This window comes from Chelonia mydas, chromosome 2 (assembly GCF_015237465.2).
Source record: "Chelonia mydas isolate rCheMyd1 chromosome 2, rCheMyd1.pri.v2, whole genome shotgun sequence".
Taxonomy (NCBI): Eukaryota; Metazoa; Chordata; order Testudines; family Cheloniidae; genus Chelonia; species Chelonia mydas.
The window spans coordinates 3,367,688-3,380,914 of record NC_057850.1 but is presented as its reverse complement, the minus strand read 5'-3'; the positions used below and the strand labels follow the sequence as shown (position 1 = coordinate 3,380,914).

The window sequence follows — 13,227 nt, the reverse complement described above, 5'->3', positions numbered from 1 at the left end:
GAACCCAGGCCTCCCTGCCTCTCAGGCAGAGACAGGAGCAGGACTGGGGCGTTTTCAGGCTACTCCGGAAGACTGAGTGTTAGGAATCCCAATACTCCTGGGTGCCAGGGTGCTAAGGGTTAACGGGTGCCAGTGACAGCACCGCTAGGATGAGCCCCACTCCGCAGCCCAATTGCTCAGGGGTGTGGGTCCTGAAGGCCCATCCCCCGTGCAGAGAGACACCCTGACCTGGGGTGGCAGAACACCCAGCCATGGATCCTTGCATTGCCTGGGTCCAGGGAGGGGCAGCCCAGCTCTGTCTAACTCATTTCTTTCAGGGGGTGGAGGCAGTTAGTCCTGATGGGGCAAGGGGCACATTTGGGCCCAAGCACAAGGGCTGCTCACTGCTCCAATGCTGGTTTATTGTGGACAGGAAATAAAGAGACAACAGGAGCTACAAATCAAAACCTGGAGAGATCAAGAAAGATTGTGCCAAATAAAGTATAAAATCAGCACCTCCGAACCCGCCGGCGGGCAGCTCAACCGGGCTGGAACCAAGGCTACAGGACTCCTTGGAAATGGACTTTGTGATCAAAGGAGAGTGCTCGTACAAAACGAGTGTGGTGCCGCTGTACAAACGCACCGTGCAGAGTCCGGTCCCTGCAGGGGATTTTACGCTAGCCGCCATCGCTGGCGAGCACAAGCCCCAGAGCCTAGCAGAGGCCCAGAGCTCCCTGCAGTTGTATTCTCCCAGGGGCAGGCAGGAGGCTCTTGGAGCAGAACCACCGTGGGAGGAAAGATTTCACTGGCCCCGCGGTCAGTACAAGTTCAGCCTAGAGATGCTCTCTCCAAGCTGGAGGGTCAGAGCTGAAGGGGGGTCCCCAGAGGATTCAAAGGTGAGGTTCCTGCTTTCCCCCAGCCAGTGGGCAGCATTACATCCAGCTGGGCCCTTGCTAGGGCTGATCTTCGGCTGGTGAGATGGCGCTGGCTGACGCTTTGCAGGCCGTGAGAGGTGGTGAAGAACGGAGGGACGGGAGGCCTAGCACGTGGGTTTGAATAGCCATGGCTGGATGTAACGGGGCAGAGAGGAATAAGCGAGCGGGGACAATCCCATCTAGGGGATAAGCTATTGCAAGCCAGGAGAGCCACCCCCCAGAGGGACGCCATCCCCCAGCCGACTGGATCCCAGAGAGCGGCATGCTCCTGATTGCGGCTGAAAGGCGAGAACATTTCTTGCTGAAGCTCTTCCACTTCCACTCCACCCACCTCCTGAAGTTCTAATCGTAGAGCCTGGCGCCAGAGCAACAGCACGGCAGGCCGAGAAGGCAGAGCCTGAGGCCCTATGTCAACAGAAGTCTGCCATAGCCCCCCCAGTCATTAATAGAGAGGGACAGGTCTCCAGGTTCCACCATGCCACCCTCCGCAGCAGGCCAAAGGGGCTTTGCTGAGCTCACCTGGGAGTTGGCACACTGGGACTGGGCCCCTGAGGGCACCCCTCAATGGGCGTGAAGCTGGGGTAGCCCTTGGACGCCTGAGACGCTACCAGAGCTGCCCTCGGGTGGGGGTGCGGGGTTCATCATAAGGCTCCTGGGAGCCTCATGCAGCAGGAGGACAAAAACAAAATGTCTCACCTGCGCAGGGAGGGGACACGCGATGGGCCGGGGTTTCTGCAGAGAACGGGAGAAGAGAAGGGTGCCATCGGCATGCCCTGTTCGAGCCCCGTGTAAGCAACGGGAAGCGGGAGGTGCTGTCCAAGACTGCTCCCATTTCGAGCGCTGCTCCGAGGGCCCAGGCACGGGGCGGCTAGAGACCATTACAGATTCATCAGCCTCCACAGCTCCCGCTCTGGCAGATGCAGACGCTGAGCCCTGGGAAGCGCCATGGCTTGGCCAAGGCGTCAAAGGACTGTGGGGCCAGAAACCAGCTCCCACGTCCCGCTCGCAGGCTGTGTTTCCTGGGGAGAGCGGCCAGCACAAGAGGCTGTGCTTGGCCTGGGGTGAGGTGCTTTGCTGAAGTGATTTTACTGCTGAGGGCAGGAGCTCACAAGGGGCTGGGCACACGGCACCATAGCGTGGTGCCCTCTGGGGGGGAAAGGAGGGCACACAGCCCCACACCAGGTGTCCTCTGGGGGGGGGAGGGAAGGGCACACGGCACCATGGTGTGGTGTACCATAGGGGGCACAGGGGTTCAGATTAACGTAGTTAAACCCACACAAACCCACTGTGCAATGTGGACACATACTGGTTTACAATGAGCTTATATCCACGTTGTTTGGGGCGGACCCACATCAGACTTGCACTGACGTGGTGAACTCACCATCCATCAGCACCTTTGGCTGTTTCAGTGCAAGGCTGCGTATGGCCGTGCTGAATTCAGAGTTCAGTTTAACGCCGCTGGAAGAAAAGATGGGAATTACAGCCGACGGCCTTGTTCCAGCACACGCCGAGCGCAGTCCAGCGCTTTCTTTAGTGAATCCAAGCCAGTGAGTGTGATCTAAGCCAGTTGTAAGCCACCACAAAGGGCGTGCCTGGGGACCTACACGGCTTTCCATCCTGTTTGAAATGCACGTTCGTTAAACCAGGACAGCTCGTGTGCAGCCCAGGCCTAGGATGGGACTGCTGGGCTACAAACTCTGTGTAAAGAGAAATGTTCTCACCCCATTGCAGCCATTTGCCTTAGTGTCAGGTAAGCATGGGGACATCCCCTCGCCCCCCAGTGCTATATGCGTGGTATACACTGTGCTCTGAGGGCTCCCATAGGCTTTCCACTCCTTCCTGGGAACCACACGCAGACCCCAGACAGACAGACAGACACCCTGGGAGGGACCTTCCAGCTGACCAAAAGTGGCCCAGCATTTTACACAACATTCAACGCCACCAGGTCCAACAGAGATGCAGCCCTCTGCAACTGCAGGTCCCAGCATGCAACGTGCTATGGGCTGACCCAAGCAGGGGCTGGCAAATTGCATGCGGGGAGCCGTAGACGGTCCAGGACACATCTCTGTACTGACAATGAAGGTCATTGCATTCTGCTCCCATTTGGGCAGGCCTCTGGCTCCCAGCCTGCTGCCCACGCTGCCCTCGACGGGGCACTTGGAGCCCGGCCACTGATCGGTGTCTGGGTCTGGAACATGGATGAGTCCCTGTAAGATAAACCAGCTCCCAGAACTGACCCTGCTGCAGCGTTCCAGAGGCAGCCCCCTGGGGCATTACTGCCATCGGTCAATGAAAGGGAGGGGACACACCCCACCAACACCTTCTCTTGCTAGCGCCTCACATCAGCTTACAGCATCGGTTCTTCTCAGCGGGGGTCTCCTCGGCCGGGGCCGTCAGCTTCAGAAGAGGTGGGTCGCCGCTGGCTGCCGTGTAGTGGACAGAGTTCTGCTCCACGTCCGGGCGGGGGTGACTGCTGCTGCGCAGGGTCTCAGCGAGGCCAGGCGCGAGGGGGCCCTCACCCTCGGTGGGAGGATAGTCCTCTGGGTGGTGTCGCTGGAGCTTGGTGGCTGCCCGCTGGCGTTTGAGGTCTGCTAGCGTGTGGTGGGACTTCTCCTTGCACAGGTCGGCCGACAGCTCCTCTTGGGTGGCCAGCTGGTAGGAGACGCTGCGGTCCAGCCTCTTGGAGTAGAGGTGTTTGGGGGGGCCAGGGGCAGAAGAGCCTGCAGTTCCATTTCTCTGGCTCAGCCCCGGATTCTGATGCTCATCTCCCACCAAGACCCCTGGACCTGCCACTTCTGCCTCGGCGCCCTGATGGGGAGGAGAAGAGTACGGTACTCAGCCTTCGGGCTGGACACCTGGAGCCCTGCAGGAATCCATGGGGGGGTCCCACTAGCACAGGCTTGGGGCTGCTGGGGGCACATGGGGCACTGAGAGGGAAGTGCTAAGGGCTGCCAGGGGAGCAGGACCTGGGACGTGCTCGGGTGGTTTAGGCCAGTGATACTCGGTTCCAACCACATGGGGCACCCAAGAGCCTTGTCCAGGGCTCTCGGAGCCTGCTGCTGCCGGGTGGAGGCAGGAGCCCTGAGCATCCATTCAGGGTGGGGGTAGCAGCGAGGGGGGAACCCACCTCTCCTCTCCCTGGAGCTGAGAAGAGGGACAGGAGACAGACACGCTCAGCGCCAGGCGGGACCATGCAACGCGGCCGTCTCACTCCAACACGGCGTGCCAAGGGGCTGCAGGGAATGTGGGGGTGCTGCGGCTGTCCCCACTAGGGCGAGGCCCCTACTCACGGAGAGGTGCTGCTGGAGCTCAGCGTCCGTTTGCTTGTCCTCGTCCTCAAGCTCAGCCTCGTTCTCCCGGTGCTGCACCTGCTGCCAGACGATGGCCTCTTTCTCGTGCTCCTTGCGATACAGGTTGGTGCGCTCCGTCACACTGACCCGCCGCACCACCTTCCTGGGGACAGCGGAGAGCAGGATCAGCATGGCTGGGAAACAGGGGAGTGCTTCCCGCCAGGGAGTGAGCCAGTGCCGGGCAGATGAACGCCAGGGACTGACCTCTCCGCAGCTGCTATTCGGTTGGGGGCAAACGCCTTCGGGACATTCATTTCCAGCTGGTGCTGAAAAGCGGCGCGGATGGTGCACGGACAGGCCCAGAGATGTCCTGCCACTGGCCTGATCACTTATCTTTCCATGGTTACGGATGAAGGGGATGGGCACAGATTGTATTCAAGCCGTTCTACACATTTAAAAGGCGTGGTTTTGCTGGAGCCTGCTCAGCTGGCGGGGGAGGGGGGTGCCTGGGTGGCCCATTAACAGCAGCCCCGATGGCAGCAGAGCGCCATCGTGTGTTCAGTTTGGGCACAAAGCCGGTGGGTGCAGGGGACTTCAGAGCCTAGCTGCGGCTAAGGTGCGAAGGGTCCGGAGCTCCGATGACGGGAAGCCTCAGCTGAGTTCCCCAGATCTGCCTGGCCCCTGGGAACGAGGGTCCTGCTCTGGGGTGGCCTCTTCCCCCTGCGAGGGAGGCCAGCTGTCTGTAGCGGTCCCCCCCGGCCTTACCCTCGGCTGCCAGCGCTGGAGGTGCGTCGCTGCAGCAGCGACTTGTGCTTGTCGTGAGACTTCATGATGGCATCATGCTTGTGCTTCAGCTCCAGCAGCTTGGCCCGGACCTCCTCATCGCCGCACACGTCTGCAAGGGTCACACGGGGGAGGGACGGGGGGTGAACAGCCACGTGGCTCCAGAGCAGAGCCAGCCCCAGGCATGCACTGCGCACCCCTCCTTCCCAGCTCTGCAATCCCGCCACGGCAAGGATCATCCACTCCCTGCCCACTGGGATCTCCTCTGCTGCCAGCCCCTTCTCAGGCATTCCCGCCTCTCCAGCTCCCCTGCTACCTCCACTCTCCCGACTGACCGCTGAGCCACGCAGCCTCCGGGATGGTCCCCCCTCAAAGCACTCACTCTGCCCTTCTCATCCCCTGCACTCCGCCAGCCCACCTCACCGCTCACAGAGGAGTACACACCAGCAGAGCAAGCAGGGAAGAGGAGTATGCCAGGGAAGGGGGGAACGTTTGGGGCAGAGAGCAGATGACGTGGGGAGAGATGGGAAAGGGTCTTCAGACGGCAGGAGCTCCTCAAACACCAGCCTCTTTCTGCTCTCTCACCTGCCCCCGATCCTCCTCACACCCCACCTCTTCTCCCCAGCCCAAGAGCCTAACCATGCCGACGAAGGGAACCGAATCAGAACTAAGCCCCAGCCTTCCAGCATACCCCACGCCCAGTCTGCTTCAACCTCCCTGTTGTATCCGCCTTTCCCCACCGCCTGCCCCCTACACGCTGTGCTTGGGTTAGCCTGTTCAGGCTACCTGACTAGGCAGTGTCACATGATCGTTTATATGCTGTCTGCGTGTAATGGTCATTTGCATTATGTTTGCGGACCATAATCCCATGCTTGGGACTCCGGCTCCCTAGGCACTGGAGGTCAGGCGAGGGGGCAGGTGGGCTCTGTGCTGCTGAGCCCCTGGAGGATGGAAGCCCCAGCAGGACTGGGAGAAATGGGGCATTTTCACTCTCCCGGGCGGGTTTGGAGGAGCAGGCGTGGAGGCGGAAAAAGGAGGTGGGGCTGGGAAGGACCCCTGCTGATCCCCGAATGGAAAGCGTGGCTTTGAGGTGAGGACAGGAGGGGGTCTAGGACCTTTCAGGGGGTTCAGGACGAGGTGGGATTGGCAGTAGGAGTGGCTGCAGGGTCCTCGGAATGCACTGCTGGGTTGGGGAGGAGCCTGCCACACGAAACACGACAAGGCACCTCGGAGGATTTGCAGAGTCAGAAAGTCCGTACTGCCCCCATCACCTCCCCGCTCCACTCCCCTCCCCTCCCCATCCCATCCATCGCCACCAGCCTCTGCCTCCCTCGGTCTCTCCCCTTCCCTTGCACCCCTCCAGCCTCCTCCATTCCCTACTCTCCTAACGGCTTGACTCACCCAAGGGTGTCTCGTCCAGCACAGACTTCCCATTGAGATCAGCTCCATGGGCCACCAGCAGCTCCACCAGATGGATCTGACGGCACCAAGGGAAGTTGCCTTTAGCGAAGCAGGAAGAATCTAACACACAAACCTGCTCCGCCCCCGAGCTGAGGGGAAAACGCCCCTCTGCCCCCATCACCACCCAGCTGGGAACCGCGTATGCCAGAAGCGGAGACGCTGCAGCCTCTGCAGATCAGCTCCCTCCTGCGTCCTGGGCCTGTCGGCTCCCACTGCCATAATGGGCCCCGCATGCCCTGTGCCCGACAGGAGGGAGATTTCTAGCACCCCTGCCCACCCCCTCCCCCATCCACAGCACGTTCCGATTCCTGACTGCTGAGCTGCAACAGCAGGCTTTCACCTGAGCTCCCTCCCGCCCATTGACACCCCAGGGCCCTTCGGGAGGAGTTGGGGTGGCCCTGTGCCCAGCACCCACTCTCAGTAGCCATCGCTTCCATATGCCTGGCCCCCGCACATTCCTACGGAAAGCACGCTGGCAGGCCCGACAGCAAGGGAATGCAATCCATGACCAGTGCTGAGGTGGCTGTGCCACTAGGAGGCGCTGTACTCCACCACTGGGAGGATGTTCTAGGGTCGGAAATTCCCAATAGGAACACTCCGAGTTACCAGCTGCCCACCCCTCAGCCAGTGGGCTAGATGTGCATTCTCACCTGCCTACAAGTACTCACCTGCCCCCAGCAGGCGGCAGCATGGAGGGGCTCCCACCCATCATTGTCCTTCGCGCTCATGCTGGCCTTGTGTTCCAGCAGCAGCTCGGCAGCTTCCAGGTAGCCATTTGCCGAGGCAATGTGCAGCTGCAAAGCAGAAGTTGCCAGCGCTAGAACCCCGGGCCAGGCCCTAACGCCAGGGCTGCTCTCTCCAGCAAAGCTTGGCTGGGATGGCTAAACCAGCAAACCTGCTCAGGGCAGATGCTGCTGGCACCTGCAAAGAGGCGGTTTGCTGGGACAGCTTATACTGATCCCGAGTGAAATAAACGATAGCAGCATCCAAGTGCCTTGCCCAGTATCGCTGCATTGACACTAGGGTTTATGCCAGTAGAGAAGCGTTACAGAAAGTAAAATAACTCCCCCCGCTCCCCACACTGGTGTTACTCTACCGTCGAAGTTGATGACACTAAACTGGGAGGAGAGGTAGATATGCTGGAGGGTAGGGATAGGATACAGAGGGACCTAGACAAATTAGAGGATTGGGCCAAAAGAAATCGGATGAGGTTCAACAAGGACAAGTGCAGAGTCCTGCACTTAGGACGGAAGAATCCCATGCACCGCTACAGACTCGGGACCGAATGGCTCGGCAGCAGTTCTGCAGAAAAGGACCTAGGGGATACAGTGGACGAGAAGCTGGATATGAGTCAACAGTGTGCCCTTGTTGCCAAGAAGGCCAATGGCATTTGGGGATGTATAAGTAGGGGCACTGGCAGCAGATCGAGGGACGTGATCGTTCCCCTCTATTCAACATTGGTGAGGCCTCATCTGGAGTCCTGTGTCCAGTTTTGGGCCCCCCACTACAAGAAGGATGTGGAAAAATTGGAAAACGTCCAGCGGAGGGCAACAAAAATGATTAGGGGACCGGAACACATGATTTATGAGGAGAGGCTGAGGGAACTGGGATTGTTTAGTCTGCAGAAGAGAAGAATGAGGTAGGATTTGATAGCTGCTTTCAACTCCCTGAAAGGGGGTTCCAAAGAGGATGGATCGAGACTGTTCTCAGTGGTAGCAGATGACAGAACAAGGAGTAATGGTCTCAAGTTGCAGTGGGGGAGATTTAGGTTGGATATTAGGAAAAACTTGTTCACTAGGAGGGTGGTGAAACACTGGAATGGGTTCCCTAGGGAGGTGGTGGAATCTCCTTCCTTAGAGGTTTTTAAGGTCAGGCTTGACAAAGCCTTGGCTGGGATGATTTAGTTGGGGATCGGTCCTGCTTTGAGCAGGGGGTTGGACTAGATGACCTCCTGAGGTCCCTTCCAACCCTGATCTTCTATGATTCTATGAAGTTTCTAGTGTGAACTTGGGCTCAGATGGAGACCAGTCAGTTCCATCTGGGCCTGTCCCATTTGATCAGCAGTCTCCAGAGACAGAAGGGTATGGAGTCACTTCCTTCCCTGCTGTGATCAACAGGCCAAGGAATGGGCACAGAGGGGACAGCTAGCGAGCCAGCTGGCCATTCTTCCCAGGCCACACCCAAGCAGCTCTGCAGCAGGAGCCAACATGCTGTGCAAGGAGGGGGTTCCACTGTGAACTGGATCCTCCAGAGGCAGGCGCATGCAGGGCCTTGGTTATCAGGGCAGAGAGAGCTGGAGCGCGCACTCAGTGCATAGCCAGCGCAGAGCGTGGTGCATCGGGGAATGTCTTCACTGCACCCCATGCGGCTGAGGAGACAGACTGCTGCATTTTGTACTAGCTGGAGCTTTCTCAGGGCAGGCAGCTTCTGGCAATGCAGGGTTGCAATGATCTACCCGGGTGGTCGCAGACATGTGAATCATTGTAACCAGGCCAGAGCCTGATGGGAGCCTTATTGGGATCCAGGAAGTGGGCGGGCGAAGCCTAAGGGGGAGATCCACAGGACCTGGGAAACCAAGTAATTACGGGGGACAACTAATGAACAACAGGGACGGGAGTGCGGTCAAAGGGTCAAACGAAGGGAACCGGACGGGGACACCGAGCAGAGAGAAGGGCAGATGTTCTGGCCAGACCCAGGTGGAAGTGGGAGGTTCTTGCTGCCATGGCTACCTTGACTTCTAACAGCTCTGAGGGATCCAAATGGACCCCAAGACCATGGACTGCGTCTGAGCACATGGACTGGGACTCTGCAGGTGGAGACACAGTGGCCCCAGATGGCTCTTTGTGGGCTCGGACTGAGCCGTTTCAGTGCATTTGCATTCACTGCACAGCCTTTAGGTGGGATGGGAGAACCCGGTGCTCAGCAATGGCAAACGCAGCAGGATGGACTTGCCTTGTCTGCGGACAGGAGATGGTTCTCCACCAGAGCCACAAGCGCTGTCCTAGGCCCCAGGACTGCAGCAGCTGCTGGGGGATGTGGAGACTGGGTTTTGCTAGCTTTCAGTTTGGCTTGCTTAGAGGCACAGGTGGTGGCCCTGACTGCTGGCAGTGCTTCCACGGCTATTGGTTTGAACAGGCAAAGTCCTTGGAAGGAAAAGCTAGTGGTTCCGGCCCTGCTGCTGGTGGCCTACGAGGCGTCCCGCATGAGGAGGAGCTCCAGAGCAATGGGTCAGTTCTAGTCTCTCCCCAGCCACGGCCGGATTGAGTATGTTCACCAGTGCTTTGTCCCCCAAGAGGTGGGGCTTGTGCTGCCTCCCTAAGACCAGTCCCCCACTCCGTGTTCCCAAGCAGCCATGGTCTCCTGCGCCTCACTTCTCGGGCAGAGCTCTCCCTAGCTCTCGGCACTATGACGGGGAACTTACCAGAGTGGCACTGTGGTCAAGTGGAGTGTTCAGATCGGCACCTGCCTGAAGCAGCTTTCGGATATCTTCCACCATGCTGTGCTCCGTGGCGGCTCGGGCCTCCTCAATCGCCTCCTGAGTTATTCCTACACAGAGAGTAAGTGCCAGGAGGGTAACCATGGCAGATGGGACTGGGGGCTAGCCTGTACACCAGCAGCAAGGCTGGGAGGTGTTTGCTTATTGGACTCCAGGCCAAGGACCATGCTGGTTTCTTACAATCTGCACTAGTCTACCCAGGAAGACGCACACACATCCCTTGCCCAAAAGCAGCCATCTGTCCTTGGTGCCCTCATCCACTCTGCACCGTACCCGAATGACCTACCTGCTTCCATCTCATTGCTGACAAAATCCACCCTTCCCCTGGGTCGCTCCCCTCTGCTTAGTCTCCCATCTGTACCGGTGTCTCCAACAACTGGATCTCCCACCATCAATCTCCCCCCATCCCCCATCCCCAGTTTTCCCCCAGGCCCTTCAACATCTACCTTCCACATCAGGGGCCAGCTCCTCCCTCCTCCCCTTCAGGGCTCAGGCCCACATTCCCCTGCTCCCTTGTCTCCCTCCACTAGCCTGCTTGCCCAGTTTGACTTTCTTTCACCCTTAGCCATTGTCCATGCCGCCCTCGCTCCGTGGGACGTCCTTCCTGGTCCTGTATGCCAGACAACCTGAACGCTGCTCCTTCAAACCCCTCCTCAAAATCCATTTCTTCCACCAGCTCCACTCTTGTCCCGCACTCCTGCATCAACTTGATGGGTTTTATACATAAACAAATGGATGTGTTTGGTGCAGGTAACTCTCCTAGCCTCAAAGTATGCGAGCTTCCCATCACTCCCACTCCCCTTGCCAGCTAGCGTTTCTCCCTGTGTCTAAGTGGGGTTTATTGAACGTAGACTGGCGGCTCTTCACGGGGAAGATCACGTCTGTCTGTCGTCAAGTGCCATGCACACCCATGGCACTGTATAAATAACAAAAGGAGCAAGAAATCAATGGTCTCTGTGAAAGAGGCTCATCACCCACCAGCAAATCTCCGTGGTTAAGAGGAAGGAGACTGCTAAGAGGGTTCCCTACAGCCCTTTCCCAGCCCAGCCTGGAGCCATCAAGCAGGGGAGGAGTCAAAATCTTGATCTTAAGAAGTGATGCTCCATCATTCTAGGATGTGTCTCTGTGTCGGGAGAGCACTAGAAACAGAAGCTGCGCAAGGAGAGAACCCACAGATCTCACTGGAAGGTAAATGGGGCATTCTGGGTTGGACACTGCTGCCAAGGTGCCAACCCGCCCAGCCCTGACAGTGGCTTACTGCACCATGGAGGGGGCTTGCAACGCCCGAACAGAATAGGACAGCCTGGGGGGGGGGGAGGGGGGGGAGGGGACCGCACCCAGCAGTGTGTGAATAACCATGAAACATCAATGTGACAACAGGGAAAGGGAATGAGACACCAGCCCAGAACTGGGGAGACTCACCCTGATCTGCCATGGCCGTTTCAATGTAGTCCAGTGTCACATCGTCCTCGCAGAGGTCGTATGGCATGTTCCCGTCTGTGTTCACGGCCAGGAGATTGGCACCACTGGGCAGGGGAAGAAGAAGAAATAAACAGTGAGGAAACAAGGCAGGTGGCTACCTCTCTGCTGTGTCCATGGTAATGCCATGCACAGCACCCACGTGCCGCTGGGCAGCTAGTGTAACAGATACAAGGAGCTGTTTTTATTAACGAGCCACCAACGGCTTCTGGAAAACATTCTCCATGGGCATGATTCTGCCTGTCTTGTAGATTGGGTTTCTTGTCCCGCCTCCACTATCAGTCAGGGACGGCTGCATGAAACAGGATCCTTGCTCCTCAAGGGTCTGGCTGCTGCTTCTTCAGCAGAGCCCTGCAGTCCCCCTCTGGGGCACTGCACTCTCCTCCGGCACCACCCCATGTGATGGGCGTCGGCAGGGACAGTTGGACTCTGCTGGGGAAGGAGCAGCTCTGTTCTCCTGTTTCCACACTGACGTCCCTGGCAGGATGAGGAGGTGGCAGAGGAAAAGAGTCCTCTCTCCAGGATGTTTTCAAAGAGGCTCTGGGGGGGTTGCGGGGGCACAGAAATCCAGCCAGTGGGAGTTGCAGATCTGGTGTCTGATGAGACGCTGAAGAAGCCCATGTTACCCCTGTTCTTTCAGGAGCCTGTCTGTCCCCATTTGCCTCCCCCGTTGTTCCTACCCAGGCTTACTCCTCCTGGCTACGCTTTGCCTTCCCCAGGCGGCCCCAGATTGATGCACCCCCCGTTCTCCTCCTAACCCTACTTCCAGCTTTAAAACACAGACTCAGCTGAGGTGCTGCCGAGCGACCAGGGTGCCATGAGGACTGCAGGCAGCCTCGAGGGGCTGGGGGATCAGCAGGCAGGTCCATGCTCGTCCTCAGCTGGCATTCAAACCCCAGCCCTCCTGGGCAGGGAGTGACGGGGAAAGGCCTTTCATAACTCGGTCATGCTGTACAGCAAGAGCAGCAGCAGAGGATTTACTGACGCAAACTGTCTCGTCCAGCTGCAGCCGGGCCAAGGCCTCACTAACAGGAGATTCCTGCAACAGCCCAGATGGAGGCAGATTGGGTTACCTGGTCAACAATACACCCCCATTAAACATTTACAGCCCGACAGGCAGGGTTCCAAACAACTACAACGGAGTCTCACAACGTGACTTCAATCTGAGGGGAGGGGAAATAAGCAAGCTGCAAAAGATGCAATTGTTCCAGGGGAGGCGAGCCCCCGAGGGTTAATACTCCGGCCTGCCTCCTCTGAAAACCTGGGTGTTCAACCCTGGCTTGGGTCACAGGAAAGAGAGATGCCTGGGCTAGGTATAGGACCTCTAGGTGGCATTCAGCAAATCATCCCTGACAGAGCTCAGCGACTGCATAAGGAAGTATGAGGACTGGACAGCAGGGGGTGCTCCAGAGTCAGGACTGGAGGTGGGGGGTGAGTGGAACTGCTGTGGGCTGTAGCCGTGTTGGTCGAGGTGCGGGAGGTAATATCTTTGATTGGACCAACTTCTCCTGGGGAGAGAGAAGCTTTCAAGCTGCACAGAGCTCTCCTTCAGGTCACAGGGGTAGAGACTGGGATAGAAACAGTCACAGCCAGGAATCATCCCAGGCTGAGCTAATTCTGTCAGACTATCTGGTGCCAGGTTCACTTCCCTTGACTCAAAGCTAGGTTGGGGGGTGGCAATCCCAGGGCCAAGGAGGATTCTAAGCAGTTCTGGGTGCCCTCACTCCAAGCCACCTTTCCTGCCCAAGGCTGCAGGGTCACTGCCCCAATCAAGTCCCAGGACCCTCTGAACTCCAGAGCAGCC

General features: G+C 58.2%; 1 protein-coding gene across 7 annotated transcripts in view; it reads right to left on the bottom strand.

Annotated features, from left to right (window-relative positions):
* Positions 1-384: 384 nt before the first annotated feature.
* Positions 385-13,227, bottom strand: part of PPP1R16A (protein phosphatase 1 regulatory subunit 16A) — a 77,759-nt gene continuing 64,916 nt past the window's right edge. For all 7 annotated transcript variants that reach the window (XM_043538942.1, XM_043538946.1, XM_043538944.1 and 4 more), the window contains 7 exons: positions 11,367-11,470; positions 9,870-9,994; positions 7,117-7,242; positions 6,389-6,464; positions 4,970-5,099; positions 4,205-4,367; positions 385-3,722 (listed from right to left, as the gene is read on the bottom strand). In XM_043538942.1, coding sequence (XP_043394877.1) covers positions 3,252-3,722; positions 4,205-4,367; positions 4,970-5,099; positions 6,389-6,464; positions 7,117-7,242; positions 9,870-9,994; positions 11,367-11,470 — 1,195 coding nt within the window. In that variant the 3' untranslated portion in view covers positions 385-3,251. The remainder of the gene's footprint in view (positions 3,723-4,204; positions 4,368-4,969; positions 5,100-6,388; positions 6,465-7,116; positions 7,243-9,869; positions 9,995-11,366; positions 11,471-13,227) is intronic.